We start from the raw sequence: 22,938 nt of genomic DNA, 5'->3' as shown, positions 1-22,938 counted from the left end.
TAGGGCATTGTTTACTTTACACGTTGGTAGGACATTGTTTACTTGAAGACATCTAACTAATTTAATTAAACTGTGCTAATACTTACATATATGCTCATGTGAGTATACCAAGAAAATATGGTAAAATTTAAACTTGAGAAAATAAAAAAAAAATGGGTTTCACATCCTGCTGTACCTGAGGGGTTTTTACAAAAAAAAAAGCTGCAAAAACTGATAGCAGCATTTTTGCTACTTTTTTCACTCTCATTGCTTTCTATGGGTGAAAAAGTCTGAAAGACTTCAAAATAATTGATATGCTGCAGTTTTAAAAAATGCAACAGTTTTCCATTTCAGTAAAGAAAAATAAAACAAGCGTGTGCATGAGATTTCTGAAATCTCATATCTTTGGCTGTTACTGTTAAAAACAGCTTGTAATTTGCAAAAAAGCAGCAAAAGCACAATGTGTGAACATAGCCTAAAAGTGATGTCCAACTTGTAGCCCAGAAGATGTACTTGTTTTTCATATTTCTCAAGTTGGGCTCGCAGGATTAAGCAAATGCATATGGCGCAGCATATTGATCAGATATGAGTTCTCCTGTATCCTCTAGTACTCCCATATCCAATAATGGCTGTGTGTATATGTTTGCATACCAGCCCACGAGTATATCTATGTGACTGCCCAAATCTAAAGATATTTCAATTTTTTTACACTAAATCAAATAAATAAAGCAAAAAAAAGACCCAGACACAGCTGTCTATCATACAGTTGTGACTAAATCAATTTTTCAGTTTCCAAAATATCTAGAAAATCTATTTATTTCTTTGGTACTGTGTAACTTTAGATCGATTGTAAGCTCTTATCTATATATTACTGTTTCCATTTAAACAATCCAAAAACTAAAATATCTGCCTTACAGTAATATTCCTCAAACTCGTCAACTAATCTGAACATAGCCAAAAAGTACACCACACCACATGCCGGTCATGGTTAATGCATTGCCCTATCCTTCACAGCTCAGGTGCTAAAAGCTTTCTACAGTAGGGCATTATGGGAACTAGAATTCCCTCTGCAGACATTTTTAATTACAATATTTTATTTCATGATGTGTCATATTTTTACCCCCAAGATAATTTTTTCTAACTGTGTATAAAATTAATGTTAACATCAGAGGACATTTCTCCTACAGACATTTAAATTAGCAATTTTCAAAGATTTCCATTTTTTTCTAAACCGATTGTCAGTACTGCTATCGCCTTCTTACACTTCAACATAAATCATGCAGAACACTTATGAAAGACAACTTGTCGTTGAATTACAAATTCAGCCGCAGATGTTAAGGAGACAATGTGTTAGCTTTCTCTTTTCCTGTGTGAAATAAAGTTTTGTGAATCTCCAAATGGTTTTTTTTATAGCCCAAACACTGTCAGTTTGTCCTTGCTTGATAACTCATACCAATATGCCCAATACAGATAGCATTATACTGTAATGATCAAATACAGATGCCAAGGCTTGTATAGTGTTAAATTTAGTAAAATAGAAGGCAGGTACAAAGCAAACACAGTGGAAAGGACTGTGGAAAGACATAATTTATTGATAACCATTAAGATATCATCAAGGCAAAAAATAAGCATAAAAACACTACCGACGCGTTTTGAACACTAAAGCTTGGCTATGATTAAGAGGCCTAGCACTTTTTATGCTTATTTTCTCCCTTGATATTTTAATGGTTAAAAATAATTTATGTTTTATAAGTCCTTTCCACTGTGGTTGCTTGATACCTGCCTTCTACTTTATAATTTCACAATTTCACCTTGTCGCAAATGCATCACCTTGGAGAAACGTAAGAAATTTGACTTGTTATGAATTCTTTCACTCATTTTTAGTGAACTCTTATCAATATAAACAACCTCTGTATATGTTATGGTCCTCAGATTATAGATATAGAGGGTCAGAGATGAATAAGATGCTCCAACGATGAGGCAGTCTATTTGGTTAGAGGAAGTTCACAGTTTTTAATAAGTAACCAACTATACAGTAAGAATACTACCGGGGTGTATGCTTACCCAGGTTATACGGTCTAGACAGGTCCTACAGATGTTCAGCAGATAAAATGTAGTTATCACATTTAAATATCTTTGAGATGACCTGGAAGTTTCCTTTAGGCTGGGGTCACACTTGCGCGTGTGCAATGCGAGAAACTCGGGTGAGTCTCTCGCATCAATACCCAGCACTGCCGCTGGCACTCGGGACCAGAGCATTCAGCTGCATAGACATACATTCAGCCATACGCTCTGGTCCTGAGCGCCAGCGGCAGTGCCGGGTATTGATGCGAGAGACTCGCCCGAGTTTCTCGCATTGCACACGCAAGTATGACCCGGGCCTTAAGGACAAACCCATGTGCAGAGAGCCTGAAGTGCTCAGAGTCCGCCTGTCTTGTATGTCCTACTGCGTATAATATCATCACATGCTGTAGTGAAGGAGGTATTCTACTAAAGAATCCATATGTCTAGAGGAGAAGTGTAATACCTTTACTTGTGGGATCTGAAAGACCATCCCACAATTTTTTTTTCTATTAGATTTGTATAGAAAAAACTTTGCATGAATTTTTATGCAGAGATGCCCAGTGACACAGTAACATTTTACAAAAATTCTTTATTATTACAGCTTAAAAGATTGTACAGAGCTGTAATAAACAGTAGTCATTTGCATAGATCCTAACATAATAACTGTAAATTAAAGTTTTTTTCACATTCGACTGATTTTTTTTTTCCCAAAAAACTTCTGCAACTGAAATTGCATCTGAGCAAGGTTGTGTCTACGATGGGTGCATGGATTTCTGCAAATCCTATATTGATGAATAGAGCAATTGCAAAAATGTTTGTAGCAAAACTTTTTTACGTTCTAAAATGAAAAAATCCAAATTAATGGATAAATATTAATGTAAAAATAATGTGTTTCTCTAATTATATGTGGTTTTTATTTTTACTTTAGGGGCCAAAAGGTGAACAAGGCCCAATGGTAAGTAAATTCAGAATAGGATTTTGTCATAATTAGGGAAATATATGGCTAATAGGAAAAAACATGGCACAATGTACGACTGTAATTTGTAGTGCAATTAAAAATACAAATGTGCACGATTTATGAGCTATATTATTATTAACAAATAAATGGTCGTATTGCTAACAACTTGTTATATTCCGCTTGCACATTAATAGATTATGTTTAAGTAGCCTCTTTTCCCACTGACATGTTCATTTAGTGAATGCATGCATCAGCTGTTCCATTGGGTAAGTAACTAATAGAGCACGGTATCCTGAAAGCGGGAGAGGATGTTTTCCAAATATGAGATTAAAAAATCGAAAATAAAATTCACGTATCAGTTCTTAGCCCGAAGGCCGGGATCACATATACGCGAGATACAGCCGAGTCTCGCAGGTGAAATCCCTCCTCTGGTGCCGGCACCCCGGAGCGTAGCGTGCAGCCTCACAGCAACACATGGAGCTGCACGCTCCACTTCCAAGTGCTGGCGCCAGAAGAGGGATTTCACCTGCGAGACTCGGCTGTATCTCACGTATGTGTGATCCCGACCTAATATGCAGTGTAGAACCTGTAATTTATGGAAACTATCATAATTAAATTATAACTTCAAAACAGTGAAGATAATGGATGGTTAAAAGATGAGAGGGTTTTTTTTTCATCTTATTAAACGGTTAAAGTTGTCAGGTGCTTGTAAAAACAAGCTACTTAGCAATTTATGTCTTATTAAAAATTCCTTCTTAAGAACTGAGGTATTTTTTATTTTATAGTTTACCACTCATTGCCATGGTTACAGGCCACCGCTGTCTCAGTATAGCTAGTTGCATAGGCAAAGAGTGTGAGCCACTTGTGTGTGCAAGTGCTGCTGTGAAGCCAGCTGCATCACTGAATTTGGCCAGCTTCAGTTTCCCTTTGGCTTCTTCCATGCTGCAGAGTCAATAACACTTTTCTAAAAGCCTAAGAGGACGAAACAGTTTCAGCAAGGTACAGTACAGGAGTAGTATACATAGTGATGTCACGGTATAGGAGTAGTATACATAGTGATGTCACGGTACAGGAGTAGTATACATAGTGATGTCACAGAACAAGAGCAGAATACACAGTGATGTCACAGTACAGGAGTAGTATACATAGTGATGTCACAGTACAGGAGTAGTATACATAGTGATGTCACGGTACAGGAGTAGTATACATAGTGATGTCATGGTACAGGAGTAGTATACATAGTGATGTAACATAGTTAGTAAGGCCGAAAAAAGACATTTGTCCATCCAGTTCAGCCTATATTCCATCATAATAAATCCCCAGATCTACGTCCTTCTACAGAACCTAATTGTATGATACAATATTGTTCTGCTCCAGGAAGACATCCAGGCCTCTCTTGAACCCCTCGACTGAGTTCGCCATCACCACCTCCTCAGGCAAGCAATTCCAGATTCTCACTGCCCTAACAGTAAAGAATCCTCTTCTATGTTGGTGGAAAAACCTTCTCTCCTCCAGACGCAAAGAATGCCCCCTTGTGCCCGTCACCTTCCTTGGTATAAACAGATCCTCAGCGAGATATTTGTATTGTCCCCTTATATACTTATACATGGTTATTAGATCGCCCCTCAGTCGTCTTTTTTCTAGACTAAATAATCCTAATTTCGCTAATCTATCTGGGTATTGTAGTTCTCCCATCCCCTTTATTAATTTTGTTGCCCTCCTTTGTACTCTCTCTAGTTCCATTATATCCTTCCTGAGCACCGGTGCCCAAAACTGGACACAGTACTCCATGTGCGGTCTAACTAGGGATTTGTACAGAGGCAGTATAATGCTCTCATCATGTGTATCCAGACCTCTTTTAATGCACCCCATGATCCTGTTTGCCTTGGCAGCTGCTGCCTGGCACTGGCTGCTCCAGGTAAGTTTATCATTAACTAGGATCCCCAAGTCCTTCTCCCTGTCAGATTTACCCAGTGGTTTCCCATTCAGTGTGTAATGGTGACATTGATTCCTTCTTCCCATGTGTATAACCTTACATTTATCATTGTTAAACCTCATCTGCCACCTTTCAGCCCAAGTTTCCAAGTTTCCATGTCACAGTACGAGAGCAGAATACACAGTGATGTCACAGTACAGGAATAGTATACACAGTGATGTCACAGTACAGGAGTAGTATGCACAGTGATGTCACAGTACAGGAGTTGCAAACATAGGGATATTCCAGTACGGAGTAGTATACACAGTGATGTCACAGTACAGGAGTAGTATGCACAGTGATGTCACAGTACAGGAGTAGTATACACAGTGATGTCACAGTACAGAAGTAGTATACACAGTGATGTCACAGTACAGGAGTAGTATACACAGTGATGTCACAGTACAGGAGTAGTATACACAGTGATGTCACAGTACAGGAGTAGTATACATAGTGATGTCACAGTACAGGAGTAGTATACACAGTGATGTCCCAGTACAGGAGTAGTATACACAGTGATGTCACAGTACAGGAGTAGTATAAACAGTGAAGTCACAGTACAGGAGTAGTATACATAGTGATGTCCCAGTACAGGAGTAGTATACACAGTGATGTCACAGTACAGGAGTAGTATAAACAGTGAAGTCAGAGTACAGGAGTAGTATACACAGAGATGTCACAGTGCAGGAGAAATATGCACAGTGATGTCACAGTACAGAAGTAGTAAACACAGTGATGTCACAGTACAGGAGTGGTATGCACAGTGATGTCACAGTACAGGAGTAGTACTGTATACACAGTAATGACACAGTATAGAAGTAGTATACACAGTGATGTCACAGTACAGGAGTAGTATACACAGTGATGTCACAGTAGAGGAGTAGTATACATAATGATGTCCCAGTACAGGAGTAGTATAAACAGTGAAGTCACAGTACAGGAGTAGTATACACAGTGATGTCACAGTACAGGAGTAGTATACATAGTGATGTTACAGTACAGGAGTAGTATACATAGTGATATCACAGTACAGGAGTAGTATATACAGCGAAGTCACAGTACAGCAGTAGTATACATAGTGATGTCCCAGTACAGGAGTAGTATACACAGAGATGTCACAGTGCAGGAGTAATATGCACAGTGATGTCACAGTACAGGGGTAGTATACAGAGTAATGTCACAGTACAAGAGGAGTATGCACAGTGTTGTCACAGTGCAGGAGTTGTGTACACAGTGATGACACGGTACAAGGGTAGTATACACATTGATGTCACAGTACAGGGGTAGTATACACTGTGATGTCACAGTACAGGAGTAGTATGCAAAGTGAAGTCACAGTACAGGAGTAGTATACACAGGGCCGGCGTCAGCACCCGGCGTACCCGGGCAAGTGCCGGGGCCCTGGTGAGACAGAGGGGCCCATTCAGGGCCGGCTTTAGGGGCAGGCAGCTGCCAGTGCCTACGGCCCCCACTCCCCCAGGGGCCCTCAGCTATCAGCACATCATGCAGCTGCTATGGGGTCCCTGTGAGGCAAGGGGGCCGCCAGTCGCAAGCACCAACTCCCCGCCGTCGCTTTGAACTTTACCGGTGTCTGCCAGTAAAGTTCAAAGCAAATGATGAAGGAGAGAGCATCACCTGACACTCCCTCTCTCATCATTCCCCACTCTGCCTCTGACACTGCCACTGCGGATGCGCGATGACGTCATCACCCACTCGCTGTGTGTCAGGCAGTGCAGCGGCAGCCACCGAGACCAGAGCAGGGAGGGAGCAGCGCGGCGCGGGAACGTTGAGAGGTGAGGAGTGGTTTTTTATTTGTAACTAACAGTGAGTACTGGACTATGGGGCTATTCTTGGGGGGAGAGGGGCTGTGCTGTATACTACATGTCTGTGCTATATACTACATGGGTGTGTTATATACTACCTGGGCTGTGCTATATATTATATGGGCCATCGGGCTGTTATATACTGCGTGGGCTGTGCTATATACTATATGGGCTGTTACAGTATATGCTATGTGGGCTGTGCTGTATACTACATGTCTGTGCTATATACTACATGGCGGTTCTATATACTACATGGCTGTTATACTACGTGGGCCGTGTTATATACTACGTGGGCTAAAGATGAATGAAACTTGGCACTCAATTTTTGAGAAGAAAAGCTTCTTAGTTTATTGATGCATCCAGACAAACAAAACCGCTAAACGTTTTCGGTTCACACCGGACCTTTGTCAGAGCGTTTCTTAGACATTGACTGGATGAGGAAGCTAATAAGCCTGAATGAGCGTCAGCCAGAGCACGGGATATAGGAGCTGCAGTCTGCTGCAGGATCACAAAGGAAGGTGAAGCGCTTCACCTTCCTTTGTGATCCTGCAGCAGACTGCAGCTCCTATATCCCGTGCTCTGGCTGACGCTCATTCAGGCTTATTAGCTTCCTCATCCAGTCAATGTCTAAGAAACGCTCTGACGAAGGTCTGGTGTGGACCGAAAACGTTTAGCGGTTTTGTTTGTCTGGATGCATCAATAAACTAAGAAGCTTTTCTTCTCAAAAATTGAGTGCCAAGTTTCATTCATCTTTCATATACGGGGTGGACACCCAACTTGAGCACCGCCAACCCTCATATCTACTGAGTGCCGTGTTTCCTTACCGTATACTACGTGGTCTGTTATATGCTTCGTGGGCTGTTTTATTTACTACATGGCTGTTCTATATACTATGTGGGCTGTGTTATATACTACGTGGGCTGTTATATGCTACGTGAGCTATGCTATATACTACATGGCTGTTCTATATACTAAGTGGGCCGTGTTATATAATATGTGGCTGTGCTATATACTATATGGGCTGTTATATGCTACGTGGGCTGTGCTATATACTACGAGGCTGTGATATATGCTACGTGGGCTGTTATATACTACATGGCTGTGTTATATGCTACGTGGCTTTGCTATATGCTACGTGGGCTGTATTATATACTAAATGGCTGTGTTTTTTATATGATCATGAATCGTGGTATATGTGATAGGGGGGCCCACTGAGACTCTTTCACCTGGGGCCCTCAAAAACCTGGAGCCGGCCCTGAGTATACACTGTGATGTCACAGTACAGGAGTAGTATGCACAGTGATGTCACAGTACAGGGGTAGTATGCACAGTAATGTCACAGTACAGGAGTTGTATACACAGTGATGTCACAGTACAGGGATAGTATACACAGTGATGTCACAGTACAGGAATAGTATGCACAGTGATGTCACAGTAGAGGGGTAGTATGCAAAGTAATGTCACAGTACAGGAGTAGTATACACAGTAATATCACAGTACAGGAGTAGTATGCAGAGTTTTTGTCATTGTACAGGAATAGTATACACAGTGATGTCCCAGTACAGGGATTGTATACACAGTGATGTCACAGTACAGGAGTAGTATACACAGTCACGCCCCTCTGTATCAGTTTGTCACTGTTAGTTTATTTACCGTAAGTGATATCTGTAACTTGTATGTAACCCCTTCTCATGTACAGCACCATGGAATCAATGGTGCTATAGAAATAAATAATAATAATAATAATAATAATAATAATAATGTCACAGTACAGGAGTAGTATGCACAGTGATGTCACAATGCAGGAGTAGTATACACCGTGATGTCACAGTGCAGGAGTAGTATACACTGTGATGTCACAGTACAGGATTAGTATGCACAGTGATATCACAGTACAGGAGTAGTATACACCGTGATGTCAAAGTGCAGGGATAATATACACAGGGATGTCACAGTACAGGACTAGTATACTGTTATGATCAGGTGGCCTTGGAGCAGCATGAAATGACCTTCGCTGGAGCAGTGGTAACTTTACTGACCGCAAACCCTGATCCTATCACCGCAACTAGAAGTAGCCGTGGGGTGTGCCTAACCAGACCTAGACACCTCGACACTAAATATCCCTAAAGATGGAAATAGGAAAACTCTCTTGCCTCAGAGTAGACCCCCAAAGGATAGGTAGCCCCCCACAAATAATGACTGTGAGTAGGAGAGGAAAAGACACTCGCAGACAGAAAACAGGGATAAGCAAAGGAGGCCACTTCTACCTAGATAGGAAAGGATAGTACAGGATACTATGCGGTCAGCATAAAACACTACAAAATATCCACAGCAGAAAAATACAAAAACTCCACCACCTAACTAAAGATGTGGAGAGTATATCTGCGACTCCAGCAAATCCAACTAGACTGAGAAAAACATCAGGCACAGTCTAGCAGGAACAAAATAGAAACAAGATCAGCACAGAAAATAAACACACAGCCGTGTGTCTAAAAAATTAAGCAAACACTTATCTTTCCTGAATTGGCAACAAGCAGGAGAGGCCAGGCAGAGGACCAACAATTCCAAAGGAACATTGACTACTGGCAAGGACTAATGAGTCCTGCACAGCTAAATACCCCAGTCAGAATTGCAATTAGCAGAAACACCTGTCCAAGACTGCTGCTCAGGAATAACTGCATTACCATCAACAACCACCGGAAGGAGCCCAAAAGCAGAATTCACAACAGTATACACAGTGATGTCAAAGTGCAGGGATAATATACACAGGGATGTCACAGTACAGGACTAGTATACACAGTGATGTCACAGTACAGGACTAGTATACACAGTGATGTCACAGTGCAGGAATAGTATACACAGTGATGTCACAGTACAGGGATAGTATACACAGTGATGTCACAGTACAGGAATAGTATGCACAGTGATGTCCCAGTACAGGGGTAGTATGCAAAGTAATGTCACAGTACAGGAGTAGTATACACAGTAATGTCACAGTACAGGGGTAGTATGCAGAGTGATGTCCCAGTACAGGGATAGTATACACAGTGATGTCACAGTACAGGAGTAGTATACACAGTGATGTCACAGTACTGGAGTAGTATGCACAGTGATGTCACAGTGTAGGAGTAGTATACACCGTGATGTCACAGGACAGGAGTAGTATACAGAGCAATGTCATTGCACAGGAGTAGTTTACACAGTGATGTCACAGTACAGGGATAGTATACACAGTGATGTCACAGTACAGGAGTAGTATACACAGTGATGTCACAGTACAGGGGTAGTATGCAGAGTGATGTCCCAGTACAGGGATAGTATACACAGTGATGTCACAGTACAGGAGTAGTATACACAGTGATGTCACAGTACAGGAGTAGTATACATAGTGATGTCCCAGTACAGGAGTAGTATACACAGTGCTGTCACAGTACAGGGGTAGTATGCAGAGTGATGTCCCAGTACAGGGATAGTATACACAGTGATGTCACAGTACAGGAATAGTATACACAGTGATGTCACAGTACAGGAGTAGTATATGCAGTGATGTCACAGTACAGGGGTAGTATGCAGAGTGATGTCCCAGTACAGGGATAGTATATACAGTGATGTCACAGTACAGGAGTAGTATACACAGTGATGTCACAGTATAGCAGTATTATGCACAGTGATGTCACAGTGCAGGAGTAGTATACACCATGATGTCACAGGACAGGAGTAGTATACAGAGCAATGTCATTGCACAGGAGTAGTTTACACAGTGATGTCACAGTACAGGGATAGTATACACAGTGATGTCACAGTACAGAAGTAGTATACACAGTGATGTCACAGTACAGGAGTAGTATACACAGTGATGTCACAGTACAGGGATAGTATGCACAGTGATGTCACAGTGCAGGAGTAGTATACACAGTGATGTCACAGTACAGGAGTAGTATACGCCATGATGTCAAAGTGCAGGGATAGTATACACAGGGATGTCACGGTACAGGGATAGTATACACTGTGATGTCACAGTACAGGAGTAGTATATACAGTGTTTTCACAGTACAGGACTAGTATACACAGTGATGTCATAGTACAGGGATATTATACACAGTGATCTCACAGTACAGGAGTAGTATACACAGTAATATCACAGTACAGGGGTAGTACACACAGCGTTGTCACAGTACAGGAGTAGCATACACAGTGATGTCACAGTACAGGGGTAGTATACAAAGTGGTGTGACTCACTGGGTAATGCTCACTTGGGCACCATTTATATGAAGTCCATAGGGAGGGTCCATTTTGTGTAGCATAAGTAGTATCCATTGAAAATAGATCATGCTGCCATCTAGTGGCTGAAATGTAAGGTGCAGAAGGAGAAGTGAATAAAGTAAATAAGGATTAAAGGGAGGGTGCCGTGATTTTAGTTTTTGTATTAATAATTATTGATTATATAATCAATTATTTTTAATACAAAATAAATGTAGTACTTTAATACTTTTTTATTTATTCATTTTTACTTTTGCCACTGGAGGCCGCCATTTTCATTAGTGTGGGTGTAAGTGTCTGGACAAGACACTTGCACACCTCACTTACGGCAGCCATGGGCATAGGAGCCAACAGTCGGGCTCCGACCGCTTCTCCTGCCTCTCAGCTGTGACTTGGGCACGCCCACTGGGCTGCTACGTCACAGCTGTGAGAGGAGATCGCGGCCATTTTGTTTTTTTCCTCTGTCATCGCACACACAGCTCAGTGTGTGCGATCATAGCAGGAGCTGCCAGGGAGAAGCTGCTGCTGGGAAGAGATGTTCGGGGTGAGTATCTGCAGCCAGGAGCTGTGATTGCAGCCTGTACTTAGTATTACAGCACAGGCTGCAATCACTGCTCACTGCCGACCTGTTCAGAGCAGAGCAGGGAGATCGTCACACTGCTCTGCCCTGAACATGACTCAGCACTTCCTGGAAGAGGACTGAAGGTAAGTACAGGGTTTTTATTTTCTTATGCATCTACCACTGCTACCTGTCCCCTATATACCACTGCTACCTGTCTCTATATACCACTGCTACTAGCCCCTATATACCACTGCTACTAGCCCCTACATACCACTGCTACCTGCCCCTATATACCACTGCTACTAGCCCCTATATACCACTGCTACTAGCCCCTATATACCACTGCTACCAGCCCCTATATACCACTGCTACTAGCCCCTATATACCACTGCTACTAGCCCCTATATACCACTGCTACTAGCCCCTATATACCACTGCTACTAGCCCCTATATACCACTGCTACTAGCCCCTATATACCACTGCTACCTGTCCCTATATACCACTGCTACCTGTCCCTATATACCACTGCTACTAGCCCCTATATACCACTGCTACTAGCCCCTATATACCACTGCTACCTGTCCCTATATACCACTGCTACTAGCCCCTATATACCACTGCTACTAGCCCCTATATACCACTGCTACCTGTCCCTATATACCACTGCTACCTGTCCCTATATACCACTGCTACTAGCCCCTATATACCACTGCTACTAGCCCCTATATACCACTGCTACTAGCCCCTATATACCACTGCTACCTGTCCCTATATACCACTGCTACCTGTCCCTATATACCACTGCTACCAGCCCTTATATACCACTGCTACCTGCCCCTATATACCACTGCTACTAGCCCCTATATACCACTGCTACTAGCCCCTATATACCACTGCTACTAGCCCCTATATACCACTGCTACTAGCCCCTATATACCACTGCTACTAGCCCCTATATACCACTGCTACTAGCCCCTATATACCACTGCTACTAGCCCCTATATACCACTGCTACTAGCCCCTATATACCACTGCTACCTGCCCCTATATACCACTGCTACCTGCTCCTATATACCACTGCTATCAGCCCTTATATACCACTGCTACCTGCTCCTATATACCACTGCTACCAGCCCCTATATACCACTGCTACTAGCCCCTATATACCACTGCTACTAGCCCCTATATACCACTGCTACCAACCCCTATATACCACTGCTACTAGCCCCTATATACCACTGCTACTAGCCCCTATATACCACTGCTACTAGCCCCTATATACCACTGCTACTAGCCCCTATATACCACTGCTACCAGCCCCTATATACCACTGCTACCAACCCCTATATACCACTGCTACTAGCCCCTATATACCACTGCTACTAGCCCCTATATACCACTGCTACTAGCCCCTATATACCACTGCTACTAGCCCCTATATACCACTGCTACTAGCCCCTATATACCACTGCTACTAGCCCTTATATACCACTGCTACTAACCCCTATATACCACTGCTACTAGCCCCTATATACCACTGCTACCTGTCCCTATATACCACTGCTACCTGCTCCTATATACCACTGCTACCAGCCCCTATATGCCACTGCTACTAGCCCCTATATACCACTGCTACTAGCCCCTATATACCACTGCTACTAGCCCCTATATACCACTGCTACTAGCCCCTATATACCACTGCTACTAGCCCCTATATACCACTGCTACTAGCCCCTATATACCACTGCTACTAGCCCCTATATACCACTGCTACCTGCCCCTATATACCACTGCTACCTGCTCCTATATAGCACTGCTATCAGCCCTTATATACCACTGCTACCTGCTCCTATATACCACTGCTACCAGCCCCTATATACCACTGCTACTAGCCCCTATATACCACTGCTACTAGCCCCTATATACCACTGCTACCAACCCCTATATACCACTGCTACTAGCCCCTATATACCACTGCTACTAGCCCCTATATACCACTGCTACTAGCCCCTATATACCACTGCTACTAGCCCCTATATACCACTGCTACCAGCCACTATATGCCACTGCTACTAGCCCTTATATACCACTGCTACTAGCCCCTATATACCACTGCTACTAGCCCCTATATACCACTGCTACTAGCCCCTATATACCACTGCTACTAGCCCCTATATACCACTGCTACTAGCCCCTATATACCACTGCTACTAGCCCCTATATACCACTGCTACTAGCCCCTATATACCACTGCTACTAGCCCGTATATACCACTGCTACTAGCCCCTATATACCACTGCTACCTGCTCCTATATACCACTGCTACTAGCCCCTATATACCACTGCTACTAGCCCCTATATACCACTGCTACTAGCCCCTATATACCACTGCTGCCTGCCTCTATATACCATCTACCACTGCTGCCTGCCTCTATATACCATCTACCACTGCTGCCTGCCTCTATATACCATCTACCACTGCTACCTCTGTCCTGTGTAGCTAATCTAGTCTTGTGTAGCTAATCCTGTCCTGTATACAGTATCACACAAGATAGGATTAGATACACGGCGCAGCACAGTATCACACAGGACAGGATTAGATACACGGCTCAGCAGTCAGTATCTAATCCTCTCCTATGCACTCCTCTCCCCCCTGCGTGTCTTTCCCCATTGTGGTTTATTATTTTTGTTGTGGGAGATGAGGGAGTCGAGGATTATGCGTTCGGTATGGTATAAAAAAGATTAATAAAGGACTTTATTCTGGCCGAGTATTTACAATACATGTGAGATCTATGTGGCGGCATTATGGGTGATCTATATGGCGGTATTATGTGAGAAGCATATGGTGGTATGTGAGAACACTGGCGGTATTATGTGTGATCTATATGGTGGTATGTGAGAACACTGGCGGTATTATGTGTGATCTATATGGCGGTATGTGAGAACACTGGCGGTATTATGTGTGATCTATATGGCGGTATGTGAGAACACTGGCGGTATTATGTGTGATCTATATGGTGGTATGTGAGAACACTGGCGGTATTATGTGTGATCTATATGGCGGTATGTGAGAACACTGGCGGTATTATGTGTGATCTATATGGCGGTATGTGAGAACACTGGCGGTATTATGTGTGATCTATATGGCGGTATGTGAGAACACTGGCTGTATTATGTGTGATCTATATGGCGGTATGTGAGAACACTGGCGGTATTATGTGTGATCTATATGGTGGTATTATGTGAGAACTGTATGACAGTATTGTGTGATCTATTTGATAGTATTGTGTGTGATCTATATGGCGGTATTATGCGAGAACACTATGGCAGTATTATCTTCAGAAAGCGGACCCATTCTATGGTGGTTCTGGCTGAGCACCTGCACGCGGGTCTGGGGTAATAGAGGGACAGCGTGACCTCCAGTTAGGTGCAGTCAGGCGAAGGCTGGTGAGGCAGCTGAAGAGAGGGGTCTCATTTTTATCGTTACTATATGGCTACATTTCCTTCCCAGCGTCACCCCGTACTTCGCCTGTCGCCTCGCTTTCACACATTGACAGGACAGGATGGAGAAGACAGGATCTGAGGAGGGGAATGGGGTCTGCATGCAAAGTCTGGATCAGACCAGGCCATCAATCCGCAGAAATGTTTCCTGGATTTCTGTGGAGCAGACGGTCCATCCATGTGTATAAAAGACAGTGCTCTATGTACAATCCCTGGCTGCTCCGCGCACCAAACAAGGGGCCCCCCCATAGACCTGCACACTGCTCTCCTGAAATACTCTGTGCTGCTGTCACCCTGCTCCCTCCATCACATATCTCCCAGAATCCTTGCTGCCTGCCATCCTTGGTGACTGTCTACTTGTCAGTATAAGGCTGCCTTCACACTATCATTATTTGGTCAGTATTTTACCTCAGTATTTGTAGCCAAAACCAGGAGTGGGTGATAAATGCAGAAGTGGTGCATATGTTTCTATTATACTTTTCCTCTATTTGTTCCACTCCTGGTTTTGGCTTACAAATACTGAGGTAAAATACTGACCAGATACTGATAGTGTGACGGCAGCCATATTCTGCAGTCACCAACAAAATGGCTTCTCACTGAGTTCCTGAATATCATCCTCTCTAATCCCTTAGCAAACACCCATAAGGGGAGGAGAGGAGACATCACACAGGTCAGCAGACTCCGCCCATAATTACTGCAGTGCAGTAATGTGAGCTATTTGTACACTAGGTTTTTCTGAAATTTCAGCAGCTGCTCCCCCTAGTGTTGAAAAGTGGAAATTCCAAAACTTTTCAAATTATTTTTCATATTTTACTAAATTATAAACAAATGATAATATTTTTTAAGAAAATGTAATCATTAATTCTTTACATTTTTACAATTTCTGAAAAAAAAATTTTTTTGATGGCACCTTCCCTTTAACCCCTTCAAGACCCAGCCTATTTTGACCTTAAAGACCTTGCCGTTTTTTGAAATTCTGACCAGTGTCCCTTTATGAGGTAATAACTCAGGAACGCTTCAACGGATCCTAGCGGTTCTGAGATTGTTTTTTCGTGACATATTGGGCTTCATGTTAGTGGTAAATTTAGGTCAATAAATTCTGCATTTATTTGTGATAAACACGGAAATTTGGCGAAAATTTTGAAAATTTCGCAATTTTCACATTTTGAATTTTTATTCTGTTAAACCAGAGAGATATGTGACACAAAATAGTTAATAAATAACATTTCCCACATGTTTACTTTACATCAGCACAATTTTGGAAACAAAATTTTTTTTTGTTAGGAAGTTATAAGGGTTAAAATTCGACCAGCGATTTGTCATTTTTACAACGAAATTTACAAAACCATTTTTTTTAGGGACCACCTCACATTTGAAGTCAGTTTGAGGGGTCTATATGGCTGAAAATACCCAAAAGTGACACCATTCTAAAAACTGCACCCCTCAAGGTACTCAAAACCACATTCAAGAAGTTTATTAACCCTTCAGGTGCTTCACAGCAGCAGAAGCAACATGGAAGGAAAAAATGAACATTTAACTTTTTAGTCACAAAAATTATCTTTTAGCAACAATTTTTTTATTTTCCCAATGGTAAAAGGAGAAACTGAACCACGAAAGTTGTTGTCCAATTTGTCCTGAGTACGCTGATACCTCATATGTGGGGGTAAACCACTGTTTTGGCGCACGGCAGGGCTTGGAAGGGAAGGAGCGCCATTTGACTTTTTGAATCAAAAATTGGCTCCACTCTTTAGCGGACACCATGTCACGTTTGGAGAGCCCCCGTGTGCCTAAAAATTGGAGCTCCCCCACAAGTGACCCCATTTTGGAAACTAGACGCCCCAAGGAACTTATCTAGATGCATAGTGAGCACTTTGAACCCCCAGGTGCTTCACAAATTGATCCGTAAAAAAGAAAAAGTACTTTTTTTTCACAAAAAAATTCTTTTAGCCTCAATTTTTTCATTTTCACATGGGCAACAGGATAAAATGGATCCTAAAATGTGTTGGGCAATTTCTCCTGAGTACACCAATACCTCACATGTGGAGGTAAACCACTGTTTGGGCACATGGTAAGGCTCGGAAGGGAAGGAGCGCCATTTGACTTTTTGAATGAAAAATTATTTCCATCGTTAGCGGACACCATGTCGCGTTTGGATAGCTCCTGTGTGCCTAAACATTGGCGCTCCCCCACAAGTGACCCCATTTTGGAAACTAGACCCCCCAAGGAACTAATTTAGATGCCTAGTGAGCACTTTAAACCCTCAGGTGCTTCACAAATTGATCTGTAAAAATGAAAAAGTAATTTTTTTTCACAAAAAAATTCTTTTCGCCTCAGTTTTTTCATTTTCACATGGGCAGTAGGATAAAATGGATCATAAAATTTGTTGGGCAATTTCTCCCGAGTACGCCGATACCTCATATGTGGGGGTAAACCACTGTTTGGGCACTCGGCAGGGCTCGGAAGAGAAGGCGCGCCATTTGACTTTTTGAATGGAAAATTAGCTCCAATTGTTAGCGGACACCATGTCGCGTTTGGAGAGCCCCTGTGTGCCTAAACATTGGAGCTCCCGCACAAGTGACCCCATTTTGGAAACTAGACCCCCCAAGGAACTTATCTAGATGCATATTGAGCACTTTAAACCCCCAGGTGCTTCACAGAAGTTTATAACGCAGAGCCATGAAAATAAAAAATAATTTTTCTTTCCTCAAAAATGATTTTTTAGCCTGGAATTTCCTATTTTGCCAAGGATAATAGGAGAAATTGGACCCCAAATATTGTTGTCCAGTTTGTCCTGAGTACGCTGATACCCCATATGTGGGGGTAAACCACTGTTTGGGCGCACGGCAGGGCTCGGAAGGGATGGCACGCCATTTGGCTTTTTAAATGGAAAATTAGCTCCAATCATTAGCGGACACCATGTCACGTTTGGAGAGCCCCTGTGTGCCTAAACATTGGAGATCCCCCAGAAATGACACCATTTTAGAAACTAGACCCCCAAAGGAACTAATCTAGATGTGTGGTGAGGACTTTGAACCCCCAAGTGCTTCACAGAAGTTTATAACGCAGAGCCATGAAAATAAAAAAAAAAATTATTTTCTCAAAAATGATCTTTTAGCCTGCAATTTTTTATTTTCCCAAGGGTAACAGGAGAAATTTGACCCCAAAAGTTGTTGTCCAGTTTCTCCTGAGTACGCTGATACCCCATATGTGGGGGTAAACTACTGTTTGGGCACATGCCGGGGCTTGGAATTGAAGTAGTGACGTTTTGAAATGCAGACTTTGATGGAATGCTCTGTGGGCGTCACGTTGCGTTTGCAGAGCCCCTGATGTGGCTTAACAGTAGAAACCCCCCACAAGTGACCCCATTTTGGAAACTAGACCCCCAAAGGAACTTATCTAGATGTGTGGTGAGCACTTTGAACCCCCAAGTGCTTCATAGAAGTTTATAATGCAGAGCCGTGAAAATAATAAATACGTTTTCTTTCCTCAAAAATAATTATTTAGCCCAGAATTTTTTAATTTTCCCAAGGGTAACAGGAGAAATTTGACCCCAATATTTGTTGTCCAGTTTCTCCTGAGTACGGTGATACCCCATATGTGGGGGTAAACTACTGTTTGGGCACATGCCGGGGCTTGGAATTGAAGTAGTGACGTTTTGAAATGCAGACTTTGATGGAATGCTCTGCGGGCGTCACGTTGCGTTTGCAGAGCCCCTGATGTGCCTAAACAGTAGAAACCCCCCACAAGTGACCCCATTTTGGAAACTAGACCCTGAAAGGAACTTATCTAGATGTGTGGTGAGCACTTTGAACCCCCAAGTGCTTCATAGAAGTTTATAATGCAGAGCCGTGAAAATAATAAATACGTTTTCTTTCCTCAAAAATAATTATTTAGCCCAGAATTTTTTATTTTCCCAAGGGTTACAGGAGAAATTGGACCCCAAAAGTTGTTGTCCATTTTCTCCTGAGTACGCTGATACCCCATATGTGGGGGTAAACCACTGTTTGGGCACACGTCGGGGCTCAGAAGGGAAGTAGTGACTTTTGAAATGCAGACTTTGATGGAATGGTCTGCGGGTGTCACGTTGCGTTTGCAGAGCCCCTGGTGTGCCTAAACAGTAGAAACCCCCCACAAGTGACCCCATTTTAGAAACTAGACCCCCCAAGGAACTTATCTAGATATGTGGTGAGCACTTTGAACCCCCAAGTGCTTCACAGACGTTTACAACGCAGAGCCGTGAAAATAAAAAATCATTTTTCTATCCTCAAAAATTATGTTTTAGCAAGCATTTTTTTAGATTCACAAGGGTAACAGGAGAAATTGGACCCCAGTAATTGTTGCGCAGTTTGTCCTGAGTATGCTGGTACCCCATATGTGGGGATAAACCACTGTTTGGGCACACGTCAGGGCTCGGAAGTGAGGGAGCACCATTTGACTTTTTGAATACGAGATTGGCTGGAATCAATGGTGGCGCCATGTTGCGTTTGGAGACCCCTGATGTGCCTAAACAGTGGTAACCCCTCAATTCTACCTCCAACACTAACCCCAACACACCCCTAACCCTAATCCCAACTGTAGCCATAATCCTAATCACAACCCTAACCCCAACACACCCCTAACCCCAACACTAACCCCAACACACCCCTAACCCTAACCACAACCCTAATTCCAACCCTAACCCTAAGGCTATGTGCCCACGTTGCGGATTCGTGTGAGATATTTCCGCACCATTTTTGAAAAATCTGCGGGTAAAAGGCACTGCGTTTTACCTGCGGATTTTCCGCGGATTTCCAGTGTTTTTTGTGCGGATTTCACCTGCGGATTCCTATTGAGGAACAGGTGTAAAACGCTGCGGAATCCGCACAAAGAATTGACATGCTGCGGAAAATACAACGCAGCGTTCCCGCGCGGTATTTTCCGCACCATGGGCACAGCGGATTTGGCTTTCCATATGTTTACATGGTACTGTAAACCTGATGGAACACTGCTGCGAATCCGCAGCCAAATCCGCACCGTGTGCACATAGCCTAATTCTAAAGGTATGTGCACACGCTGCGGAAAACGCTGCGGATCCGCAGCAGTTTCCCATGAGTGTACAGTTCAATGTAAACCTATGGGAAACAAAAATCGCTGTACACATGCTGCAGAAAAACTGCACGGAAACGCAGCGGTTTACATTCCGCAGCATGTCACTTCTTTGTGCGGATTCCGCAGCGGTTTTACAACTGCTCCAATAGAAAATCGCAATTGTAAAACCGCAGTGAAATGCGCAGAAAAAAACGCGGTAAATCCGCCATAAATCCGCAGCGGTTTAGCACTGCGGATTTATCAAATCCGCAGCGGAAAAATCCGCAGAGGACCAGAATACGTGTGCACATACCGAAACCCTAACCCTAACCCTAACCCTACCCCTAACCCTAACCCTACCCCTACCCCTAACCCTAACCCTACCCCTAACCCTAGCCCTAACCCTACCCCTAACCCTAACCCTACCCCTAACCCTAACCCTAACCCTAGCCCTACCCCTAACCCTAACCCTATTCTAACATTAGTGGAAAAAAAAAAATTTCTTTATTTTTTTATTGTCCCTACCTATGGGGGTGACAAAGGGGGGGGGGGGTCATTTATTATTTTTTTTATTTTGATCACTGAGATAGATTATATCTCAGTGATCAAAATGCACTTTGGAACGAATCTGCCGGCCGGCAGATTCGGCGGGCGCACTGCGCATGCGCCCGCCATTTTGGAAGATGGCGGCGCCCGGGAGAAGACGGACGGGACCACGGCTGGATCGGTAAGTATGATAGGGTGGGGGGGGACCACGGGGGAGGGGATCGGAGCACGGGGGGGGGAATCGGAGCGCGGGAGGGGTGGAACGGAGCGCGGGGGGCGTGGAACGGAGCACGGGGGGGCTGGAATGGAGCACGGGGGGGTGGAACGGAGCACGGGGGGGGGTGGATCGGAGTGCAGGGGGGGTGATTGGAGCACGGGGGGGTGATTGGAGCACGGGGGTGAGCGGACACGAGCACGGGGGGGAGCGGAGCACTGGACGGAGGGGAGCCGGAGCAGTGTACCGGCCAGATCGGAGGGCTGGGGGGGCGATCGGAGGGGTGGGGTGGGGGCACACTAGTATTTCCAGCCATGGCCGATGATATTTCAGCATCGGCCATGGCTGGATTGTAATATTTCACCCGTTATAATGGGTGAAATATTACAAATCGCTCTGATTGGCAGTTTCACTTTCAACAGCCAATCAGAGCGATCGTAGCCACGAGGGGGTGAAGCCACCCCCCCTGGGCTAAACTACCACTCCCCCTGTCCCTGCAGATCGGGTGAAATGGGAGTTAACCCTTTCACCCGATCTGCAGGGACGCGATCTTTCCATGACGCCGCATAGGCGTCATGGGTCGGAATGGCACCGACTTTCATGACGCCTACGTGGCGTCATGGGTCGGGAAGGGGTTAAGGAAAGAATTTACTGAGTTGGAGAATGGCCAGGGCAAAATAGTAATACCAAATGCGCAATTAGTGCATGTGTTGAAAAACATACCACAATACAGTATGAGCATATAAATAAATAAATAAGTAAGACTACTGAATGCATAAATGCATGAATGGTGCAAATGTGAATAATGAATAAGATAATTAATGATATATGACAATCACTGGACTAATTATAAAAATGAATGCTAATGATTGAATAGTGCAACGACGCATAATAAATAGTTGCAATACATAATTATTAAAATATATATAATATACTAGATGGTGGCCCGATTCTAACGCATCAGGTATTCTAGAATATGCATGTCCACGTAGTATTTTGCACAGCCCACGTAGTATATTGCCCAGCCACGTAGTATATTGCCCAGCCACGTAGTATATTGCACAGCTCACGTAATATATTGCACAGCGACGTAGTATATTGTCCAGCCACGTAGTATATTGCCTAGCCACGTACTATATTGCCCAGCCACGTAGTAAATTGCCCAGCCACGTAGTATATTGCCCAGCCACGTAGTATATTGCCCAGCCTCATAGTATATTGCCCAGCCACATAGTATAGTGCCCAGTCACGTAGTATATTGCCTAGCCACATAGTATATTGCACAGTGACGGAATATACAGCACAGAGCTACGTAGTATAGAGACTTAAAATTAAAAATAAACATATACTCACCTTCTGAAGGCCCGTTGAAGTCCTGATATACTCACCATCCGCCGCCTTTCACGCTCCTCGCGACGCTCCGGTGACCGCTCCATTGCAAGCGGCAGCTTCCGGTCCCAGGGCTAGTATAAGCAGGACCTGTGATGACGTCGCGGTCACATGACTGTGACGTCATGGCAGGTCCTTGTCACATAACAGCCCTGGGACCAGAAGCTGCCGCTTGCATGGAGCGATCACCGGAGCATTGCGAGGAGCGGGAAAGGCGGCGGATGGTGAGTATAGCAGGTTTTTTGTGCTTTTTATTATTTTTAACATGACATATTTTTACTATTGATGCTGCATGGGCAGCATCAATAGTAAATAGTTGGGGACACACAGGGTTAATAGCTGCCATTAACCCTGTGTGAGCTGGAGGGGATTATGGAGCGGGCGCCGGGCAGTGAGTGCAGGAGAATAGGGGAGGGACTAATTGGACTGTGCCCGTCGCTGATTGGTCGCGGCAGCCATGACAGGCAGCTGCCGAGACCAATCAGTGACGCGGGATTTCGGTTACGGAAGTTGAGGACAGACAGACGGAAGTACCCCTTAGACAATTATATATATAGATAAAAAAACATAAAAGGGAGGGGGAAGGAGGGAAGGAGGAG

General features: G+C 43.7%; 1 protein-coding gene across 1 annotated transcript in view; it reads left to right on the top strand.

Annotated features, from left to right (window-relative positions):
• COL19A1 (collagen type XIX alpha 1 chain) overlaps positions 1-22,938 on the top strand; it is a 1,728,692-nt gene that overhangs the window by 1,498,132 nt on the left and 207,622 nt on the right. Inside the window, exon 41 of the mRNA XM_069726653.1 lies at positions 2,972-2,998. Within this exon, the coding sequence (XP_069582754.1) occupies positions 2,972-2,998 (27 nt within the window). The remainder of the gene's footprint in view (positions 1-2,971; positions 2,999-22,938) is intronic.

Source organism: Ranitomeya imitator, chromosome 5 (assembly GCF_032444005.1).
Source record: "Ranitomeya imitator isolate aRanImi1 chromosome 5, aRanImi1.pri, whole genome shotgun sequence".
Taxonomy (NCBI): domain Eukaryota; kingdom Metazoa; phylum Chordata; class Amphibia; order Anura; family Dendrobatidae; genus Ranitomeya; species Ranitomeya imitator.
The sequence above is the reverse complement of the archived record's forward strand: the minus strand, read 5'-3'. Positions and strand labels throughout refer to the sequence as shown.